The 22,758-nt window shown below is 45.7% G+C and overlaps 2 protein-coding genes across 2 annotated transcripts in view; both read left to right on the forward strand.

Annotated features, from left to right (window-relative positions):
• Positions 1-7,821, forward strand: part of LOC120053874 (zinc finger CCCH domain-containing protein 18-like) — a 30,672-nt gene extending 22,851 nt beyond the window's left edge. Inside the window, exons 11-20 of the mRNA XM_039001155.1 lie at positions 55-186; positions 370-465; positions 787-922; positions 1,121-1,227; positions 3,888-3,998; positions 4,699-4,901; positions 5,039-5,298; positions 5,978-6,077; positions 6,318-6,417; positions 6,752-7,821. Of these exons, the coding sequence (XP_038857083.1) occupies positions 55-186; positions 370-465; positions 787-922; positions 1,121-1,227; positions 3,888-3,998; positions 4,699-4,901; positions 5,039-5,298; positions 5,978-6,077; positions 6,318-6,417; positions 6,752-6,959 (1,453 nt within the window). The 3' untranslated portion in view covers positions 6,960-7,821. The remainder of the gene's footprint in view (positions 1-54; positions 187-369; positions 466-786; positions 923-1,120; positions 1,228-3,887; positions 3,999-4,698; positions 4,902-5,038; positions 5,299-5,977; positions 6,078-6,317; positions 6,418-6,751) is intronic.
• A 1,868-nt stretch (positions 7,822-9,689) lies between these two features.
• LOC120053437 (interleukin-17C-like) lies at positions 9,690-10,705 on the forward strand. Its single transcript, XM_039000561.1, has 3 exons — positions 9,690-9,716; positions 9,876-10,129; positions 10,447-10,705. Exons 1-3 carry the CDS (start codon positions 9,690-9,692, stop codon positions 10,703-10,705), a joined length of 540 nt encoding a protein of 179 aa, XP_038856489.1.
• Positions 10,706-22,758: the final 12,053 nt, after the last annotated feature.

Consider the following 22,758-nt stretch of genomic DNA (forward strand, 5'->3'; position numbering starts at 1 on the left):
TATTCCGTGTTTGTGTGTTAAAGAGTGAGGTTAAGTGTGTGTTCTGTTCTGCAGGTCTTCGTCCCGCTCTTCCTCCTACACAGGCTCCGGTTCATCCCGCTCTCGGTCTCGCTCAGGCTCCTCATCCTTCAGCTCGTACTCCAGCCACTCATCCCAGCGCAGCTCCTTCAGTGGCAGCCACTCCAGGTCCGACACACACTCTGCCTGCCTGTCTGTCAACGCACAGAACCACCTAACACACCCCCACAACACTGTCTATTGAATAGGACACTCATTCCCTGAGTCCAAGCTAACCTTTAACCTATGGTCTCGCATAAGATAGCTGGTCTCCCATAAGATTAACTTGGGCTTCTGTTTATCTCACTGCAGGTCCAGATCGTTCTCATTGTCTCCGTCTCCGACCCATTCAGCACAGAGGAACGCCAAGAATAAAGTTGAGGCCCCGCCAGCTCTAGGGCCCAAAGGGTACAGCCATACCCATTCATCCATAGACATGCTGTATATTCATCAGTTGTGCTGTGCACCTTCATACACAACTCACACAGATCGTTTGTACTTTTCCTTTCATGGCTCAAGAGTCTATAGGTACTGAGTCTTACATAATAATAGAGTAGTTTGCATTTAATTGACATGCTATATTGTTCACCTTAGATGTGTAGCTAGCATGCTTCTGGTGTTAGTCTATAGTCAATCAGTCTTTTGGAGAAAGTATGGGTTTTGCCCTCATTAGTGTGACGTGTGAATGCTGCATGCCAAACAACAAAGCAATATACTCTTATCTTCAAGCGTCCCACTGAAGCCTGGTACACCTCCCCCTCCTCGTAGGGAGAAGGCTCCCCCCAGGAAGGCTCCCAGCCCACCATTGCCAGGCCAGCCTGGGAAACTCCCCAAACCCACTCCGGAGGGGGGCAAGCCCATCAACCACCGTGAGTCCCACGACGGAGGCCGACCCATGCCGCCTCGGGAGGGGGGCCGACCCATGCCGCCTCGGGAGGGGGGCCGACCCATGCCGCCTCGGGAGGGGGGCCGGCCCATGCCGCCTCGGGAGGGGGGCCGGCCCATGCCGCCTCGGGAGGGGGGCCGGCCCATGCCGCCTCGGGAGGGGGGCCGGCCCATGCCGCCTCGGGAGGGGGGCCGGCCCATGCCGCCTCGGGAGGGGGGCCGGCCCATGCCGCCTCGTGAGGGGGGCCGACGGGAGGAGAGGCAGCAGCACAACCCACCCAGGAGGTAGGACAGAAGTACACACTTCTACTGGCCATCCGTCTATCACAAGTTCCTCTGTCGCATATTAACAGCCAACCTGAGAGCTCAAGGATATCCAATGATATACCAAGTAGGGATGGACATTTGAAATTATTTTACTATTCAAATTATATCATGACATTTGTTTATATATGCGGGTAGTCCAAATGCAACACACAAATAAAATGCTCTTGACCAATCAAAATGACACAAATGCACATGGCAGTGGTAAACAGCGGACAGACTGCTTTTCTCCGCTAGTTTTGGCTAACAGCAAAAGTGAAAGAGAATTATGATTTTCACCAATGTTCTGTAACAATAACTGTTAGTTGCGAGCATGTAATTGCTGTTTGAAGTGTACCGATGTCAGGGAGGACTGGAGGGCTAAATGTGCAGCAGTACATTTTAAAACACATTGTGTTTTATTAAATTAAGAATTAAGTGTCATGGTATATATCCTTGTAGCTAACAATGTCACAAGTATCATTTTCATTTAATTTAGACAGCTTTTTGTTAAAATAGGCCTACAATTATTATATTGTTTTAAATGAACACTCAAGTAATCCAATACTAACGTCCGTTTGATTATTCAATTAACTGTGCCCATCCCTAATACCACGGTGCAATAATTGTACAAAATATTGCCACAAATCAAGGAGAGACTATTTCTTCCCATCTGGGTGTTAGTCTTTTTTTATTATTGCAGTGAACTCTATTGCAGCTCCGCTAACTAGAGACTTAACCGGATCACATTTTTATATTTTGCAAATCAGATTGTTAACCTTATTTTCAGGCAGTATGTCACAGGTAGGCCTAATACCAGGCATATTTGTGAGTGTGTGTGTGGGTTTTTTATTGAATTTGCACGACGAGTATCCCTCAGCTCACAAAGCCACTTTGTATGGCAGGTAGATTTGCATCAGCAGGGGCCTATTCCAGCAGCAGGACTGTGTGTTGGTGAAAGAACTATCCTCTATCTCTGGGTCAGCTGATTGCCATGTCTGGGCCTGCATGGGGAAGAACCCAGGGCTGGTGCTGTGGTCAGGGAAAGGACAGTAAAAGGGTAGGAAAGGACAGCGAGGGGGCGAGCCACTGGCTGTGGTTTCTCTGCCTACATGGGTAGAATGCACTAGGCTCACGCTGTGTGGGTGGCGTGGTTCTCCCTGTGGAAAATCTCATGTAAAACCTGTTGGCCGGGGGTCCTGCAGCTCTAAAGATGCATTGTGCTCCCCTGTAAAATGTTAATTTATTGACTTGACTGCATGTTTATGTAAGTCATTTTGTTCAGCAATGATTCATAGTTAATGGAGCTAACGCTTTTCCTTAACACTTTTTATTTAGTGGAACATGAACCATAACGTAATTTCATACCATGGATACATTTTGAATAATGTATGAAAGAACGAAATGCAATCTCTTTTTAGTGTGGAAAGTAGTAAAGTACAAATATTTTCACATTCTATTAACTTCTGATGTTTCTGCCCATCGTTGTATGAAATGGTGATTTGAATATTGTGATGACTTTGGCACTGCTCACCAGGTGTCCATGTCACAGGAGCAGGCAAAAGGGTAGGAAGTAAGACGGGCACAAGATTGATGTGTGTGCATCTTAAGGGCTGTCAAGAAATTATTTCAATGGGGGCTAGATGCTTTTAGTGTTACCACATAGCTCAGACACAACCTGGTACTACTAATTCATTTCAACAAAAGATGCTGTCACTCAGAGATGAATGTTCACAGCTGACTGGCATGATGACGCCTGAGGTGCCGTTGGGAGTTTCCCTTGGCAAGAGGAGTAGGACTTGAAGACTGTTGTAGGCTGTTTCGTAGGTTTTCCTCTCAGGTGAACTTGTATCGTCAGTCACGACGTGACTTGATGTTAGTGGCGTCAAATGAACACAGCTATTGTTCCTGCTCTGAGGGAAATCTCCCTTCATCTGTGATGCAGCACTCTACTCCACTGCAGGGACAACAGTTTGTTTTAAGTTATATGAATGTGACCTAAAATGCCTTGCCGAGTATGCAATCAAATCAAAGTTTATTTGTCACGTGCGCCGAATACAACAGGTGTAGACCTTACAGTTAAATGCTTACTTACAGGCTCTAACCAATAGTGCAAAAAATGTGTTAGGTGAACAATAGGTAAGTAAAGAAATAAAACAACAGTAAAAAGACAGGCTATATACAAGGCTATAAAAGTAGCGGGGCTACATTCAGACACCGGTTAGTCAGGCTGATTGAGGTAGTATGTACATGTAGATATGGTTAAAGTGACTATGCATATATGATGAACAGAGAGTAGCAGTAGCGTAAAAGAGGGGTTGGCGGGTGGCGGGTCACAATGCAGATAACCTGGTTAGCCAATGTGCGGGAGCGTTGGTTGGTCGGTCCAATTGAGGTAGTATGTACATGAATGTATAGTTAAAGTGACTATGCATATATGATAAACAGAGAATGGCCATGCAGTCGTGGGAGAACAGGGAGTACAGGAGGGGACTGAGCACGCACCCCTGTGGAGCTCCAGTGTTGAGGATCAATTGGACTGACACGTTGTTACTGTGATGTACAATCTACTAACTATTAAAAGTATGCTCACTGAAATATGTTCATCTTTCTCTCTGCTCTCACTCTATTCCCCTGTTCAGGCGGACAGTCAGTGGCAGTGTGAGCGGCAGTAGTTACTCTGGCTCCAGCTCTCGCTCCAGATCCCGCTCCTCCTCTGCCTCCATCTCACGCTCTGGATCCAAGAAGTCCAGGTAGGAAGAACCGATCCCACTTCCACTAACTTCCACTACACTGCTTTAAAAGCTGACAGTTAAGAGTATTTTGCCTCAGAAAGGAGTTATTGACTTGGTGCTGGTACCCCCTGTATATAGCCTCGTTATTATTTTATTGTAACTTTAAAAAATAAATATTTTTTTACTTTAGTTTATTTAGTAAATATTTTCTTAACTCTATTTCTTGAACTGCATTGTTGAGTAAGGGCTTGTAACTAAGCATTTCACGATAAGGTCTACACCTGTTTGTTTTCGGTGCATGTAACATAACATTTGATTTGATGCAGGTACCACTTTGAAACCGATATGTATTGAATACCTTCTCTCTTGTTTTCCTTTGCTGTTTATCCACTGGTCAACTACCTAGAAAATCCAGGTACAATGCCATTTTATATCTGCCATCTATATTACCCTGGCTTGTACACCTGCTCCTCTCTTCATTTATCTTAACAGTGATTCATCCGTTTGATTGATTTCTCCCCCATTTTGCCCCACCACCCACTCGGTCACCACCTTCTGTTCTTTAATCAGAATTTGTCATGCTTAAATAAAAATCCCCCCCACTACAAATGTTGATATTCTGTCAATATTTCCTTCAGCCTGAGTTAGTGTGTGTGCAGGTTTTTGTGACACAGCACTGAGTCTCTCTCTCCCTGTGGCCTGTGTGGTCCCTGTTTAGGTCTCTGAGTGTGAGCAGTGTGTCTAGTGTGTCCTCGGCCTCCTCCAGCAGCAGCTCAGTGAGGAGCGCTGACTCAGATGACATGTACGCTGACCTGGCCAGCCCTGTGTCGTCAGCTAGTTCCCGATCCCCCACCCCCGGACAGCCCCATGCCCGCAAGGAGAGGGGCCCGCCACGGGACAGGTGTCCCAACAAAGACAAAGGTAGCAGTTAGGCTGTTGTCATAGACTCTGCAATTCACTCTGGATTGTATTGTGGTTGTCGTTTCATCACAGAATGGCAGCCATCTGGTGGTTCTATGGGTTGTATGTTTGTGATGTATACTGTCTGCTCTCCACAGGGAAGCCTACTAAGAAAGATGAGCCCCATCCTCCCAGAGAGGACCGGAGGAAGATTGATACCTCAGGCCTCCCTCATAGAAACACCCACGGCCCCATGCCCAGATCTGGGCCTGGCAGCAGGGGGCACGGTCCAGGGGGGCACAGTCCAGGAGGACACGGTCCTGGCGGCCACCCCATGCACCCGCCCCACGGACCCCCCATGGGACCCCCTGGAGGCTATGGCCAGCACAAAGACATTAAACTCACGCTTCTCAACAAGGTGACCGCTGCTGGATTTACTGTTGAAAGTCAACTGCTCTCACCTCAACTCAAATAGACTGAGTCTCTGAATTACTCTGGAAAAATATGTGGATTAGTGTTGTTCTGAGACTAGTATCGACAGAAATGATGTTAATGTTGGGAAAAAACAGCCTTATGTTGCCACCCAGAGTCACATTTATTTATTTTGCAAGCTATAGCGCACACTATTTTACAAATGTATGTTTTAAATGACCACAGAGTTCACTCTGCTTCGTGTTTTCTTTTTGCCAAGGAATATCTGGCATTGTAGGATTGCTATACTGGTATCGTGACAACACTAATTTAGATACAAGTGACACTGATATCACACCCTGTGACACTAATGGCATTAGAGTTTAGAGGTCTGAGTGTCTTTGTGCGAAGGAGAGTTTGGACAGTCAATGTGATAAGTGTCTGACTTCCTCATACTCTTATCAGTCAGACTGAATAACTAGATGTACTAATATCAAGCTTCTGTATACCATACTTTTGGTATCGCTTATATTTTTTCAGGGTAGGCTGTGTATATACACACATTATTTAAATACCACCATTGAACATTGAGCAAATGTGATTTTATCTCATTTTAATGTACTGTATTTTGCATTTGTTGCTTGTGAACTGTCTGACTAACAATGTATCTCTCTCTCACTCTGTAGCAGCAGGCAGAGCGGGGTAACAGGAAGCGATACATGCCTTCAGACAAGGACAGACCTACCTCTCCACTTAGCAAGAGGATAGCATTGTCTCCTGAGAGAGGTGAGGGCCTCAAACTGTCCAGAAAACGCTTAGTCTGACATTAATAATGTGTTCTTCTCAAGGAACTCACACACACATGGTTTGGTTATACCAAATGTGGAAATCCAACTACCAGAGAAACCTTGCCGTAGGCTGCATTATCTGTTCTTTCTATATGCTATGTCTGTGTTGAACCAAGTCATTCATCTGAGGCCACACTTCCCTGGTGTATGTAATCAACTTCTCGTCAATGTCCTACAGGTCGTGGTGACAGGAGGATGCCTGGACGGCCCCCACTCTCTCCTAGAATGGACCGGCCCAGAGGCCAGGGCCCTCGCCTCATGCCACCACCGGGAGAAAGGTAGGTGCCCTCTGCTGCTTCTCATCCAAAACTACACACACAACCCCAACCTGACACCTCTTTGTTGGTGCTGCCCTTCACCACTTTAGTAGTGATGTCATTTTAGGATGTTAGAGCAACCATAAGCCTTTGTTTTGAATGTGGAACAAGTCACAAAAGTGGAAGCCCCAGAAGTATATGATATACACCAATACACAGGGCATGTGACCATGTCGTCACTATTTATACATCTACTCGCACCCTCTCTGTACAGGTAGATTAATCCCCATGATAACCCTTGTAAATTGTCGTAGGCATGTGGCACTAAACCCAATCATGTAATTTCTCTCTTTAGAAAACGTCCTCTGTCCCCACCACCCAAGTTGTCTGGGAAAGGTCCAGGGGGGTTGTCCTCGGGCTCAGGCAAGCAGCCCCCAGGCGGCCCGGGCTCAGGCTCCGGCAAGCCTAGCAGCACACTGTCCCGCCGTGAGGAGCTGCTGAAACAGCTCAAGGCTGTTGAGGATGCCATTGCCCGCAAGAGGGCCAAGATCCCAGGGAAATAACCCTCACCCTGCCTGCCTGCCTGCCTGCCTACCCAAGTCGCCCAGGCAACATCAAGCATCAAGGGACATAAGTCACCAATACCTGTCAAGAAGCCTAGCGTTCTCTGGAAATGTAAAAAAGGTGTCTGTCCCAAAATGTAAAGGCCATTGTGTAATTGTTACTGAACAAAATGGCCACCAAAACATTTCTGCTTGTTTGCCCTCAGAGAGAGGTTGTCTAAAAGGTTTTACAGTGCTGAACAAAAGTAGTAGCAGGGTGTCACTGTTGCTCACTTGTCTATTTAGTGAGAAGGAACAATCTTCCCATTGTGTCTCATTGATAAGGTGAATTTATATACTTTTCATCCACACTCTGTTTCTTTCTGTCTGCCCCTTTTACTGTCTCTTATCTCATGTCTTTTTTTTCTGTTGGGTCGAGTGCTGGTCTTGCCCCATTTGTTCTGTTCTGAAGATCCTGGAAACTGCCTCTAGTCTCCCAACTGGTTCTCTGTACAAACATTTCGTCTGCATTCATTCAGAATGAGGAACATGCTCACAGGACCTCTTGTTCTTGGTGGTTGTGTCTTAACCAATGACTTCTCCTGTGCGCTGTGTTCTCTTGCAGTGTTCATTTTACATACCGTGTACAATAATAGTGAGCATTTGACAAGCACCCATTTTTTTCAAGTGTATGATTGGAGAGAACAAATTGATAGTGATGTGAAGTATTGCTTTTTTAATCTACCCCAAAAAATCTAGCTCTTCTCAAGTAATTTACTGTGTTTTATTTTATGAGATGTATGAGAGATGGTTGGGGACACCGGAGGATAAGGAGCGTCTTGCTTTTGTGACAAAAGGCTTCTAAATAAACTATTTTGATAAAGAGAAACCATCTGTTGTGTGTCTGTTCCTTCTCCACAATTTCACTCTCCCCAATCCTATATTAATTGGATACATGGCTCCATCAATCACTTGTTTTCTCTTGTTCTTCACAAGAGATGAAGCGCAATGTATTGCATGTTGATGTACATTTTCACTACCAAATATAATTTGAAAAACAAGGCTTTCACATGATTACTGCAGATCTTATGAATAATAATGGGCAGAACACATTATGCTTTCTATGGTGGGGCAAGGACATCACAGATGCATTCTGATTAACCAATGACATTTGGTGCTTTTCCACTGGCAGTCAATGGCTGGGCTGAGGCTCCAGGCAATTACTCTGGAAAAGAGACTGGAGGCAAATGTGATAGAAGACGTGATGATATTGATTTAATGTTAGTGAGGTGGAAATATGAGCCCAGCTAAACTGGTCAATGGTACAAGTCCTACTGATTTAGCGTGTTTGTTCTTCGGGGCAGGGATTTGATCATTGGAAAGTTCATGGTACTTGCCCTTATTGGAATCCTCATCTCAGTTTTCACTGAGCCATCTTCAGAGTGGCAGATGTTCATTTATATCTCTCAGACATGTTAATCAGGCAGCAGACTAATAGTCTAGTGTCTGTTTCATCATGACCAGAATATATTAAAACACATGTTCTAGTAGTTTATCTGCATACAGTCTGATTATTCTGCATACTAAAAGTCCCATACCCTGACAGCTCATTAGCTTACAGATAGAGGGAACTTCTTCATCACAAAGAAAAATACCTATTTATAATGAAGCATGTTGTCTTCTGACAGTTTACTGAAGCCATGTGGCATTCTTTCCAGATTTCTCTTTGCCTGTGTACTGGCTTGATGGTGAGGAGACCTGTCATTTTGACAATCTCGCCTGATGTTTATCGTTATAATGCACTGATAAGGCATACTTACTGGTTTGCCCAGCTATCACACCTTATCTGCTTTCTTTGTAACTGACTTGTATTTCTGGAACCAATTATGTTGGAAATGTTTCAATCAGGAAAAACGTGAAAAATACTCCTTGTTCAGTAAGGGTAGGACTCAGACAATTTAGGAGGGGCAGGGAGAGATGAGGCTATTGTGATGACACCATTGTTTGCATCAGAGTGGGAAGATCCAGGCTGCAGGAGAAAGTGTTCACCTTGTAGGAAGGCTGATGAGGTTGTCTAGTGAATGAGCTAAATATACTATAATTAGAATTCCTCAATCATCATCCTCTGTTTATCATGCTGAATTTAACATGAGCAAATATATATACCGTTTTTTTCCCCTTGAAAGTTTTAGCATACAGTATGTGGTTACATTTATTATTGGTAGAAAACTGAAAAGGTGTAGTAGGATAGGCCAAAATTAGGCTACATTTATTTCTGGATTCAGATTTGATCCATTTTATCAGTGTGTGTATAAATGAGCAGTTTTGTTACATTTCTTCATAATTCCTAGCTTCTGTCTTGACTATGGAAACATATCAGTAAGATTACTGTCTGTCAAGGGATGCAAGCTGTCTGATAGTATGCCTATGGTCAATATATTGATTATAGCAGCTAATAAAATCAATATGAATAAGTATGTATAGGTGTACACAAGCTCATATAGATTAATTCAATAACAGGTGATGTAATGTTGATGTAAACACAAGCCAAGTCCTGACAGTGGGGACACTCACTGTAGGAAAGAGGAAGCTGGGAACTGAATATAGTGATTTCCATTTCCTCCTACATACGGATTTCCCCAACCAGGTAACATGTAAACTATAAATTGTAGGATCACTGGCATTATGGCACAAAACAGAGCATAAGCACTTGGGCTCCTCTACTAACAAATATATATTTGATATTTGAAAATGTCAGGTCTATTCAAGATTATGCAGGTAAGTGAGAGATTGACTGCCCTGATTGTTTGAAATTTAACTACACCTGAATGAATGTTGGATTACGTTTTGATCCATCATTTTGGATTGGTTTAATTCAAATGGTAATTTATTAATGGGGTTTGTTCGTTTTTATTAATTTATTTCACTCCTTTGCAGACTCTACTTTTACTTGGACTTTTTATTGCTAAATTGACTTTGGCATCAGAGGCACACAAGCATAAGGGATGCTTCAGTGCAGAAGAACTGGAGGATGGAGCTCTTAAGATCTTGCGTCGAAACCGGTACCTGAAAGACGGTCATATTGATGAAACGCAGTATCACAAGCTGGGTACGAAGAAGACCTGCCCTGCTGTGCTTCATTCACAGTCAGTAGACTACAACAACCGTTCTGTCTCCCCCTGGCGGTACAGGTAAGGCATCTCTTTCTACTCGAAGTAAATACTTTCTGGATAGGTCTAACATTTTATAGCTTCGTACGATCCATCATGATCTCGCGAACTCGTGTTCTGTTTCGCGACACAGAACGTGATCAAAGAATGTGAGCTCCGAGATCAGGATGGTTCGTACGAGGCTACAATTTTACTCATGCAGCCATAATATTCTCAGTCGGACAATAATATAATTTGAGTCAATGTGCATGACATATGGCTAGGAAAGACATTTTCGTATGGCATTATTAATTGATTAATTGGCTATTTGGATCATTGGAATGTCACTTGTCCCACAGCATCGATAGCAAGGAGGGACGATTCCCTGAGAAGATTGTTGTTGCTGAATGTCTATGTACGGGATGTATCATCGTCAAAGGGCACGGACATCACGGGGCCGAATACGAAGATTATGGATATAACTCTGTGCCTGTAGTGCAATCCCAGATGGTTTTGATGAAGACCGACTGCACGAACAACCCAGGAAAATATTCATTCACTTCACAATTTATCAAAGTGCCTATTGCCTGCACCTGCGTTAAGGCCAGGACATATTAAGTGCCTCTCATAGAGGACATTTTTTAGACAAACTGTAGTGACATGTTTCACATTTTGTTGTGTTTGTTTTAAAATGCACTTAAGTTATTGAAAGTATAACACTATGCTTATGGATACGAAGCTATCGAGAATACATGGATTTTTACATGACACTCTTAGGTACATTAATGTAGTACTTGTGTTGCAAGGTTGTATTTATTTGATGATCTATTAACTATTTATTAGTCTCGACAGACGGGTTTCCTCCCACAATGTACCAATGTTCCGGCTGTTGCTCATAGGTCTGGGTTTCAGAGACTAACTATTTATTGAACTATGTTCTCAAGCTATTTATTTATCGATGTTTTTTGGTGACTTTTGTTATTAGGCCTATTCCTTTCAACATCAATGTGTTCTTCTGTTCCTGTTTTCCCATCAATATAATCAAACATTTTAGATAGCTGCCTCTGTTGAAATTGGAAATGGTAAATATTCGAATTTTCAGACATCTGCGCATTTAACACAGTATACTATAAGAATCGTTTGATTAGGCTATTTATCGGTATTGATTTTGACAAATTGTACGTGGGTGATGAATTTATGGAAATGTAGCATAATTTATGAAATGTTATTGTTGTTTCCTTAATAAAGATTACTAATGAAATATCTGCCGATCATGCTTTATTTGGGCCAATTTAAATTGTTAAAGGTGGATAAATCTTCGGGGTTATAATATATACTAATGTTATTTAAAAAGCAACACGCAAGACAGCCTGCGTTATTACATTAGCCAACAATTTACTATTGAGATTTTTATATATAGCGATTTGAGAATGAGCGCAGATGAATTGCTTGTAGGCGTCCGCCAATTCTTTACGGGTATCTTATGTTTTCAGATTTATTAAATAATAACCAATCGGATCCACTCCTGAGCTACCCACATGAAAACGTATACTTTCGGCGACGTGTTTTTAGCAGCATGGCTACAAAAGATAATCAGGTCTTGAAATAAAAACGGTACAGGACCTCTGCTAAAGAAAGATAAAACATACATTTGCCATACTGCCTGCACTTAGTGTTCTCACTAAACCTCTCGGAGGTAAGTTAATATTCAGTGTGATTTAGCGAAAGTCGTTCATCATAATCATGTACAGTACCAGTGAAATGTTTGGACACACTTAATCATTCTGTCAGTCTATCTAAAAGATAGCGAAGGAGTCAGGCGCAAAGGAGAGGGACCAACTTCGGTGGAAGTCGTGACACATTCAAAGGTTTTTCTTTATTTTGTACTATTTTCTACGTTGTAGAATAATAGTAAATACATCAATACTATTAAATAACACATATGGAATCATGTAGTAACCAAAAAAGTGTTAAACAAATCAAAATATATTTTAGATTCTTCAAAGTAGCCACCCTTTGCCTTGATGACAGCGTTGCACACTCTTGGCATTATCTCAACCAGCTTCATGAGGTAGTCATTAACATGTGTGCCTTGTTAAAAGTTTATTTGTGGAATTTCTTTCCTTAATGTGTTTGAGCCAATTAATTATGTTGTGACAAAGGTAGGGGTGGTATACAGAAGATAGCCCTATTGGTAAAAGACCAAGTCCATATTATGGCAAGGACAGCTCAAATATGCAAAGAGACACGACAGTCCATCATTACTTTAAGACATGAAGGTCAGTCAATGCAGAACATTTCAAGAACTTTGAAAGTTTCTTCAAGTGCAGTCGCAAAAACCATCAAGCGCTATGATGAAACTGGCTCTCATGAGGACCGCCACAGGAAAGAAAGAGCCCGAGTTACCTCTGCCGCAGAGGTTTAGTTCATTAGAGTTACCAGTCTCAGAAATTGCAGCCCAAATAAATGCTTCACAGAGTTTAAGTAACAGACGCATCTTAACGTCAACTGTTCAGAGGAGACGGCGTGAATCAGGCCTTCATGGTCGAAATGCTGCAAAGAAACCACTACTAAAGGACACCAATAAGAAGAAGAGACTTGCTTGGGACAAGAAACACGAGCAATGGACATTAGACTAGTGGAAATCTGTCCTTTGGTCTGATGAGTCCAAATTTGAGATGTTTTGTTCCAACCGCTGTGTCTTTGTGAGATGCAGAGTAGGTGAACGGATGATTTCCGCTGTGTGTGGTTCCCATCGTGAAGCATGGAGAAGGAGGTGTGATGGTGTGGGGGTGCTTTGCTGGTGACACTGTCAGTGATTAATTTAAAATTCAAGGCACACTTAACCAGCATAGCTACCACAGCATTCTGCAGCGATACGCCATCCCATCTGGTTTGCGGTTAGTGGGACTCTCATTTGTTTTTCAATAGGACAATGACCCAACACACCTCCAGGCTGTGTAAGGGCTATTTGACCAAGAAGGAAGAGTGATGGAGTGCTGCATCAGATGACCTGGCCTCCACAATCACCCGATCTCAACCCAATTGAGATGGTTTGGAATGAGTTGGACCGCAGAGGGAAGGAAAAGCAGCCAACAAGTGCTCAGCATATGTTGGAAATGCTTCAAGACTATTGGAAAAGCATTCCTCATGAAGCTGGTTGAGAGAATGCAAAGAGTTTGCAAAGCTGTCATCAAGGCAAAGGGTGGCTACTTTGAAGAATCTAAAATATATTTTGATTTGTTTAACACTTTTTTGGTTACTTTAGGATCCCATATCTGTTATTTCATAGTTTTGATGTCTTCACTATTATTATATTATTCTAGAAAATAGTAAAAATGAATGCGTAGGTGTCCAAACTTTTGACTGGTACTGTTTGTGTACAGTGTTAGCTAGCTAGTTAAGCTACAAATGAATAAGGGAAAGCTGTCTACCCCAACGCTACATTTAAATGTATCCATGTCAGAAGAAAAAGAGCTGTGACTAGTTAGCTTTGTAAAAACGTTGAGGGAGAGGTTGTTGTCCTGGCACCACATGGCCATGTCTCTTGACCTCCTCCATATATGCTGTCTCGTCGTTGATCAGGCTGTTGTGTTGGACTCGTGCCTGGCAGTGCAGTCATGAGTGAAGTGAGTACAGGAGGGGACTGAGCACGCCCCCCTGAGGGGCCCCCATGTTCAGAATCAGCGTGGTGGATGTGTTGTTACCTACCCTTACCACCTGGGGGTCCCGTCAGGAAGTCCAGGATCCAGTTGCAGAGGGAGGTGTTTAGTGCCAGGGTCCTTAGCTTAGTGATGAGCTTTGAGGGCAATATGGTGTTGAACGCTGAGCTGTAGTCAATGAATAGCATTCTCACATAGGTGTTCCTTTTGTCCAGGTGTGAAAGAGCAGTGTGGAGTGCATCATCTGTGGATCTGTTGGGGCGGTCTGCAAATTGGAGTGGGTCTAGGGTTTCTGGGATAATAGTGTTGATGTGAGCCATGACCAGTCTTTCAAAGCACTTCATGGCTACAGACGTGAGTGCTACGGGTCAGTAGTCATATAGGCAGGTTACCTTAGTGTTTTTGGGCACAGGGACTATGGTGGTCTGCTTGAAACATATTTCTATTACAGACTCAGACAGGGAGAGGTTGATTAATGTCAGTGAAGACACTTGCCAATTGGTCAGCGCATGCTTGGAGTATACGTCCTGGTAATCCGTCTGGCCATGCGGCCTTGTAAATGTTGACCTGTTTAAAGGTCTTACTTACATCAGCTGCGGAGAGCGTGATCACACAGTCGTCCGGAACAGCTGATGCTCTCATGCATGTTTCAGTGTTACTTGCCTCGAAGCGAGTATAGAAGTAATTTTGCTTGTCTGGTAGGCTTGTGTCACTGGGCAGCTCTTGGCTGTGCTTCCCTTTGTAGTCTGTAATAGTTTGCAAGCCCTGCCACATCCAACGAGCGTCGGAGCCGGTGTAGTACGATTCGATCTTTGTCCTGTATTGATGCTTTGCTTGTTTGGTGGTTCGTCGGAGGGCATAGAGGGATTTCTTATAAGCTTCCGGGTTAGAGTCCCGCTCCTTGAAAGCGGCAGCTCTACTTTAGCTCAGTGCGGATGTTGCCTGTAATCCATGGCTTCTGGTTGGGATATGTACGTACAGTCACTGTGGGGACGATGTCATCGATGCACTTATTGATGAAGCCAGTGACTGATGTGGTGTACTCCTCAATGCCATTGGAATAATCCCGCAACATATTCCACTCTGTGCTAGCAAAACAGTCCTGTAGTTTAGCATTTGCATTATCTGAACACTTTTTTGTTGAGCAAGTCACTGGTGCTTCCTGCTTTAATTTTTGCTTGTAAGCAAGAATCAGGAGAATAGAATTATGGTCAGATTTGCCAAATGGAGGGCGAGGGAGAGCTTTTTACGCATCTCTATGTGTGGAGTAAAGGTGGTCTAGAGTTTTTTTCCCTCTGGTTGCACATTTAACATGCTGGTAGAAATGTGGTAAAACGGAGATAAGTTTTCCTGCATTAAATTACCCGGCCACTAGGAGCGCCGCCTCTTGATGAGCGTTTTCCTGTTTGCTTATGGCGGGATATAGCTCATTGAGTGTGGTCTTAGTGCCAGCGTCGGTCTGTGGTGGTATGTAGACAGTTACGAAAAATACAGATGAAAACTCTAGGTAGATTGTGTGGTCTACAGCTTATCATGAGATACTCTACCTCAGGCGAGCAAAACCTAGACTTCCTTAGATATCGGATATACAAATATACATAGACCGCCACCCCTTGTCTTACCAGAGGCTGCTGTTCTATCCTGCCGATACAGTGTATAACCCGCCAACTGTATGTTATTCATGTCGTTGTTCAGTCATGACTCGGTGAAACATAAGATATTACCGTTTTTAATGTCCTGTTGGTAGGGTATACGTGCTTTTAGTTCGTCCAATTTATTATCCAGTAGATTAGCCACTCGCCGGCGGATCCACACAAGTCACCCCGATCTCTTTCCGCGATAACTCTTCTGTCTTTTTCTCCTGCGAATGACAGTTATGAGGGCCTGTTCGGGTGTCTGGAGTAAGTCCCTCTCGCCCGACTCATTAAAGAGAAATTCTTCGTACAGTTCAAGGTGAGTAATCGCTGTTCTGATTTCCAGAAGCTCTTTTCGGTCATAAGAGACAGTAGCAGCAACATTATGTACAAAATAAGTTACAAAAAATTCAGAAAAAATTAACTAAATAGCACTGTTGGTTAAGAGCCCATGAAACGGCAGCCATCCTTGCGGCGATGGTGGAGGTGTTTTTTAAATAGATTTTTATTTCACCTTTATTTAACCAGGTAGGCTAGTTGAGAACAAGTTCTCATTTACAACTGCGACCTGGTCAAGATAAAGCAAAGCAGTTTGACACATACAACAACTGTCACGGCTGTTGAAGGAGGAGGACCAAGGTGCAGCGTGGTGAGTGTACTTTCTTTTATTAAAGAATGACGCCGACAAAAAACAATAAACCATACAAAAACAAACCGTGAAGCTCAAAGGCTATGTGCCCTAAACAAAGTCAACTTCCCACAAACACAGGTGGAAAAAAGAACTACCTAAGTATGGTTCCCAATCAGAGACAACGATAGACAGCTGTCCCTGATTGAGAACCATACCCGGCCAAAACATAGAAATAGAAAATCATAGAAACACAAAACATAGAATGCCCACCCCAACTCACTGTAACGGCTGTCAATGTCGTTCTCCTCCTCGGACGAGGAGGAGCATGGATCGGACCAAGATGCGGAGGGATAAGTGTTCATTATTTAATGACAAAACAACAAAGCACTTCAACATACAAAACAACAAACGTGACAAACCCGAAACAGTCCTGTGTGGCCCAAACGCTGACACAGGAACAAACACCCACAAAACACAAGTGAAAGCCAGGCTGCCTTAGTATGATTCTCAATCAGGGACAACGATAGACACCTGTCTCTGATTGAGAATCATACCAGGCCGAACACAAAATCCCAACATAGAAATAGAAAACATAGACTGCCCACCCAAAACTCACGCCCTGACCAATAAACAACTACAAAACAAGAGAAAACAGGTCAGGAACGTGACATAACCCCCCCCTTAAGGTGCGAACTCCGGGCGCACCAGCACAAAGTCTAGGGGAGGGTCTGGGTGGGCATCTGACCACGGTGGTGGCTCAGGCTCTGGGCGAGGTCCCCACCCCACCATAGTCACTCCCCGCTTCCGTATCCCCCTCCCAATGACCACCCTCCAACTAAACCCACCCAAATGAAGGGGCAGCATCGGGATAAGGGGCAGCACCGGGATAAGGGGCAGCAGCTCCGGGATAAGGGGCAGCAGCTCCGGGATAAGGGGCAGCAGCTCCGGGCTGAGGGACTCTGGCAGGTCCTGGCTGAGGGACTCTGGCAGGTCCTGGCTGAGGGACTCTGGCAGGTCCTGGCTGAGGGACTCTGGCAGGTCCTGGCTGAGGGACTCTGGCAGGTCCTGGCTGAGGGACTCTGGCAGGTCCTGGCTGAGGGACTCTGGCAGGTCCTGGCTGGCGGCTGGCTCTGGCGGATCCTGGCTGGCGGCTGGCGGATCCTGGCTGGCGGCTGGCTCTGGCGGATCCTGGCTGGCGGCTGGCTCTGGCGGATCCTGGCTGGCGGCTGGCTCTGGCGGATCCTGGCTGGCGGCTGGCTCTGGCGGATCCTGGCTGGCGGCTGGCTCTGGCGGATCCTGGCTGGCGGAAGGCTCTGGCGGATCCTGGCTGGCGGAAGGCTCTGGCGGATCCTGGCTGGCGGAAGGCTCTGGCGGATCCTGGCTGGCGGAAGGCTCTGGCGGATCCTGGCTGGCTGGCTCCGGCAGCTCCTGACTGGCTGGCAGCTCCTGGCTGGACGGCTCTGGCTGGTCCTGGCTGGACGGCTCTGGCTGGTCCTGGCTGGCGGAAGGCTCTGGTGGATCCTGGCTGGCGGAAGGCTCTGGTGGATCCTGGCTGGCGGAAGGCTCTGGCGGATCCTGGCTGGCGGAAGGCTCTGGCGGATCCTGGCTGGCGGAAGGCTCTGGCGGATCCTGGCTGGCTGGCTCCGGCAGCTCCTGACTGGCTGGCAGCTCCTGGCTGGACGGCTCTGGCTGGTCCTGGCTGGACGGCTCTGGCTGGTCCTGGCTGGACGGCTCTGGCTGGTCCTGGCTGGACGGCTCTGAAGGCTCGGGACAGACGGGCAGCGCTGGGCAGGCAGACAGTTCAGACCACGCTGGGCAGGCAGGCAGTTCAGACAGCGCTGGGAAGGCAGACAGTTCGGGCAGCGCTGAGCAGGCAAGCAGCGCAGGCGGCGTTGGGCAGACGGCCGACTCTGACCTGCTGAGGCGCACAGTAGGCCTGGTGCGTGGTGCCGGAACTGGAGGCACTGGGCTGGAGACACGCACCACAGGGAGAGTGCGTGGAGGAGGAACAGGGCTCTGGAAACGCACTGGAAGCCTGGTGCGTGGTGTCGGCACTGATGGTACTGGGCTGGGGTGGGAAGGTGGCGCCGGATCTACCGGACCGTGAAGGAGGACACGCGCTCTTGAGCACCGAGCCTCCCCAACCTTACCAGGTTGAATGGTCCCCGTAGCCCTGCCAGTGCGGCGAGGTGGAATAGCCCGCACTGGGCTATGCAGGCGAACCGGGGACACCACCTGTAAGGCTGGTGCCATGTACGCCGGCCCGAGGAGACGTACTGGAGGCCAGATACGTTGGGCCGGCTTCATGACATCCGGCTCGATGCCCAACCTAGCCCTCCCAGTGCGGCAAGGTGGAATAGCCCGCACTGGGCTAAGCACGCGTACTGGGGACACCGTGCGCTTTACCGCATAACACGGTGTCTGACCAGTACGACGCCCTCTCACTCCACGGTAAGCCCGGGGAGTTGGCTCAGGTAACCAACCCGGCTTCGCCACACTCCCCTTTAGCCCCCCCCCCCCCAAGAAATTTTTGGGTGAGCCTCTCGGGCTTCCAGCCGCTCTGCCTTGCTTTAGCCTCATACAACCTCCTCTCCGCTTTCGCTGCCTCCAGCTCCGCTTTGGGGCGGCGACACTCCACTGGCTCTGCCCAGGGTCCTTTACCGTCTAGGATCTCCTCCCAAGTCCATTCCTCTTTTCCCCATTGCTGTTGTTCCTGCCTTCCTTCTCCACTCCGCTTGATCCTGGTTTGGTGGGTGTTTCTGTAACGGCTGTCAATGTCGTTCTCCTCCTCGGACGAGGAGGAGCATGGATCGGACCAAGATGCGGAGGGATAAGTGTTCATTATTTAATGACAAAACAACAAAGCACTTCAACATACAAAACAACAAACGTGACAAACCCGAAACAGTCCTGTGTGGCCCAAACGCTGACACAGGAACAAACACCCACAAAATACAAGTGAAAGCCAGGCTGCCTTAGTATGATTCTCAATCAGGGACAACGATAGACACCTGTCTCTGATTGAGAATCATACCAGGCCGAACACAAAATCCCAACATAGAAATAGAAAACATAGACTGCCCACCCAAAACTCACGCCCTGACCAATAAACAACTACAAAACAAGAGAAAACAGGTCAGGAACGTGACACTCACGCCCTGACCAAACCAAAATAGACACATAAAAAGGATCTCTAAGGTCAGGGCGTGACAACAACACAGAGTTACACATGGAATAAACAAACATAGTCAATAATACAGTAAAAAAAAAATAAAAAAAGTATATATACAGTGTGTGCAAATGAGGTAAGATAAGGGAAGTAAGGCAATAAAATAGGCCATAGTGGCGCGGTAATTACAATATAGCAATTAAACACTGGAGTGGTAGATGTGCAGAAGATGATTGTGCAGGTAGAGATAATGGGGTGCAAAGGAGCAAAATAAATAAATACAGTATGGGGATGAGGTAGTTGGATGGGCTATTTACAGATGGGCTATGTACAGTGTTGCTGCGTCAGGATGTGGCCATTGTCCCTGAGCGCCGTCTCCTGACCACCACCACTGTTCTGCTGGAGCTGTCTGTGCTGTCATCCCTGGCCACCATGGTCTTCACTCGCCACCTGGAAGACGTCATGGCAGCACTATATCAGCTGGGAAATCGCCCACTCTGCCCTGAGAAATGCACCACTAAGGATGAGAAGGTAACTTTTACATAGTCCTAGATATTATGAAGATTGAAAATACTCAGGTTTTAGCAAAATTAGAACAAATAAATGCACATTTTGCCTATTTGCCATATGAAGTCAAACGTTTTTATTGGCAAGCAGGCTGATGATGAGCTGTCTTCTTGTCATCACTGACTGAATTCATATGATCTCTTGTAAAACATAGGAGCTCAGCAGTAAGGAACGCAAGAACTGCAGGGAGGCTCTCCAAAGCCTTCTGGGAAAGGTTTATCAGCCAATCGTCATCAAATAGTTTATTATGCTCCAAGGAGGTCCTAAACACGTAGAGCACAGTGCAGTGAAGTGTCTGTACACCATTTTGTATCAGTATGTTTGGTTTTCATATGTGTATATGGTGCTGTGTCTGTGTTCTGTTATGGTCTTATACATCATGTCTCTCTCTTCCTGTAGGCCCCTCCAGGCCCTGGTGCTAGTGGTGCCAGTAGAAGCCCTCTGAGCCAGGCTTCCCCATGTCTGAGGCGTCTGTGTGGGCAGCTGCTGTCTGAGAGGCTGATGCAGCCCAATGGAGTCCAGTTTGTGTTGTGCGCCATCCAGGAGTGGTGCGCAGGTGAGCTGGAGACGTGGAGGGAACATTTAGAAGATCTGAAATATCAAGTGCTTAAGACAGAGCAGGGAGAGAAACATCTCTACCAAACTCTTAGGCATTATCATTTGTGTTGAATTATCAATAAGTGTCATCCTTACCTGTTTTATAATAATGCAGGTTCACCGTTTGTTCCATCCCTCTCTAACAGAAGGAGAGTCGGACCGGAGGAAATGTGATAGTATTGCCAGGATCCTAGCAGCCTGACCTCAGCAGTCTCTATCTCCACACAGCTACTACAGCCAGGTTTGCCCCCATGTAAACCTGTCATATTGTAAAAGATTTGTGGAAATTGAACTTGCCATAGATACCGGCATAAAAGTCATGATAGTGTCTAGGTTCAGTCTGGTAATAATATTATCTCATAATGGTCACATTTTGGAGCTCTTGCACTTCAGAAACAAGCTGACATCTTAGAAGTTCCAGCGTGTGGCCACCAGAGCAGCTCTCACCATGGTGCAGGACCGCCCAGAGTTTACCCAGCAATACCTGCTCATCCCCTCTTCAGCTCCCTCCACAACTGTGGCCAGATGATAGGTTAGTCCAATCAAATTTTATTTGTCACATACGGTGGACTAGCAGTGAAATGCTTACTTACGGGCCCTTCCCAACAATGCAGAGAGAAAGAAAATAGAGAAATAATAGAAAAGTTATGTGATGTACTGGGCCGTACGTAACTCTGTAACGCCTTGCGGTTGGATGCCAAACAATTGCTATATGAAGCGGTGATGCAGCCAATCAAGATGCTTTCAATGGTGCAGCGGTAGAACTTTATGCGGATCTGCTGGCCCATGCCAAACCTTTTCAGCCTACTGAGGGAGAAGAGGCATCAGCCCTCTTCATGGCTGTGTTGATGTGTTTGGACCACATCTTTCTTTTTCCCAACGCAGTTAAGCAAAACCACGCCTCGGTATTCAGAGGGGCATTATACTACACTTCCATTGGCTAGCGTTTGTTGGCTCGCGACAGCTTTTGCCTCACAGCCTGTTGAGAGACATGGATGAACACGCAACACAACATTTGCCCATGTATTTATTTTCAGGGTTGTAAAAATGTCTCCGAGAATTCTGATGAATTCCCTCAATTGAAGGTCAGCTAACTTAACCTAGGCTACTTAACGTTACTAGCTCTGTATTTAAAGTTGTTATATTATCATTAGTAGTCTATTAACAGGTAAACGCATATGCTTATTATTCATAATTTGTCAAATATTTATTAGCTAATCATTTCTATCTTTCAAGTTACTCAATCTTGAAATACAAGGGCAAATGTTATTTATCAGTGACTGAAATTTCGCGCTACGTGATATTCACTTCCGGACTTGGAGAGCGCTCAAAGTGTTGTAGAACGCTCTGAATAACGGGGCGTGGTTTTGGCTTAACTGCTTTAGGAAAAAGAAAGACGTTTTTGGACCATGATCCTTAGTGATGTGGACACCGAGGAACCTGAAGCTCTCAACCCGCTCCACTACAGCCCCGTTGATGTGAAAGGGGGCGTGCTTGGCGCTTTGTTTCCTGTAGTCCACGATCAGCTCCTTTGTCTGGCTGACATTGAGGGAGAGGCTGTTGTCTCTGACCTCCTCCTATAGGCTGTCTCATCATTGTTGGTGATCAATGCCCCCGTGCATAAAGCGAAGTCCATACAGAAATGGTTTGTCTAGATCGGTGTGGAAGAACTTGACTGGCCTGCACAGAGCCCTGGCCTAATCGTCCAACATCAGTGCCCAACCTCACTAAAGCTCTTGTGGCTGAATGGAAGCAAGTCCCCGAAGTCCCCGCAGCAATGTTCCAACATATAGTGGAAAGCCTTCCCAGAAGAGTAGAGGCTGTTACAGCATCAAAGGGGGGACCAACTCCATATTAATGCCTATGATTTTGGAATGAGATGTTCGCCGAGCAGGTGTCCACATACATTTGGTCATGTAGTGTATTACAGACAGTGTCAGGAAGAGGTTGGAAGTTTTAGTGAAGACACTTGCCAGCTGGTCAGCGCATGCTCTGAGTGCATGTCCTGGTAATCTGTCTGGCCTTGAGGAATGTTAACCTGTTTAAAGGTCTTACTCACATTGGCTACGGAGAGCATGATCACACAGTCATTTGGAACAACTGATGCTCTCATGCATGGTTCAATGTTATGTCAAAGCGAGCATAGAAGGCATTTAGCTTGACTGGTAGGCTCACGTCACTGGGCAGCTTGCGGCTGGGTTTCAATTTGTAATCCATGATAGTTTGCAAGCCCTGCCACGTCCAACGAGCGTCAGAGCTGGTGTAGTATGATTCGATCTTAGACCTGTATTGATGCTTTGCCTGTTTGATGGTCCGTTGGAGGGCATAGTGTGATTTCTTACAAGAGTTCGGGTTAGTGTCCCACTCCTTGAAAGTGGCGGCTCTAACCATTAGCTCAGTGTGGATGTTGC

The sequence above is a fragment of the Salvelinus namaycush genome, chromosome 9 (assembly GCF_016432855.1).
Source record: "Salvelinus namaycush isolate Seneca chromosome 9, SaNama_1.0, whole genome shotgun sequence".
Lineage (NCBI taxonomy): Eukaryota > Metazoa > Chordata > Actinopteri > Salmoniformes > Salmonidae > Salvelinus > Salvelinus namaycush.

Coding starts and splice junctions, on each gene's coding strand:
- LOC120053437 (XM_039000561.1), top strand. CDS start 9,690: ATGTCAGGTCTATTCAAGATTATGCAG. Junction 9,717..9,875: donor GTCTATTCAAGATTATGCAG/GTAAGTGAGAGA, acceptor ACTCCTTTGCAG/ACTCTACTTTTACTTGGACT. Junction 10,130..10,446: donor GTCTCCCCCTGGCGGTACAG/GTAAGGCATCTC, acceptor CTTGTCCCACAG/CATCGATAGCAAGGAGGGAC.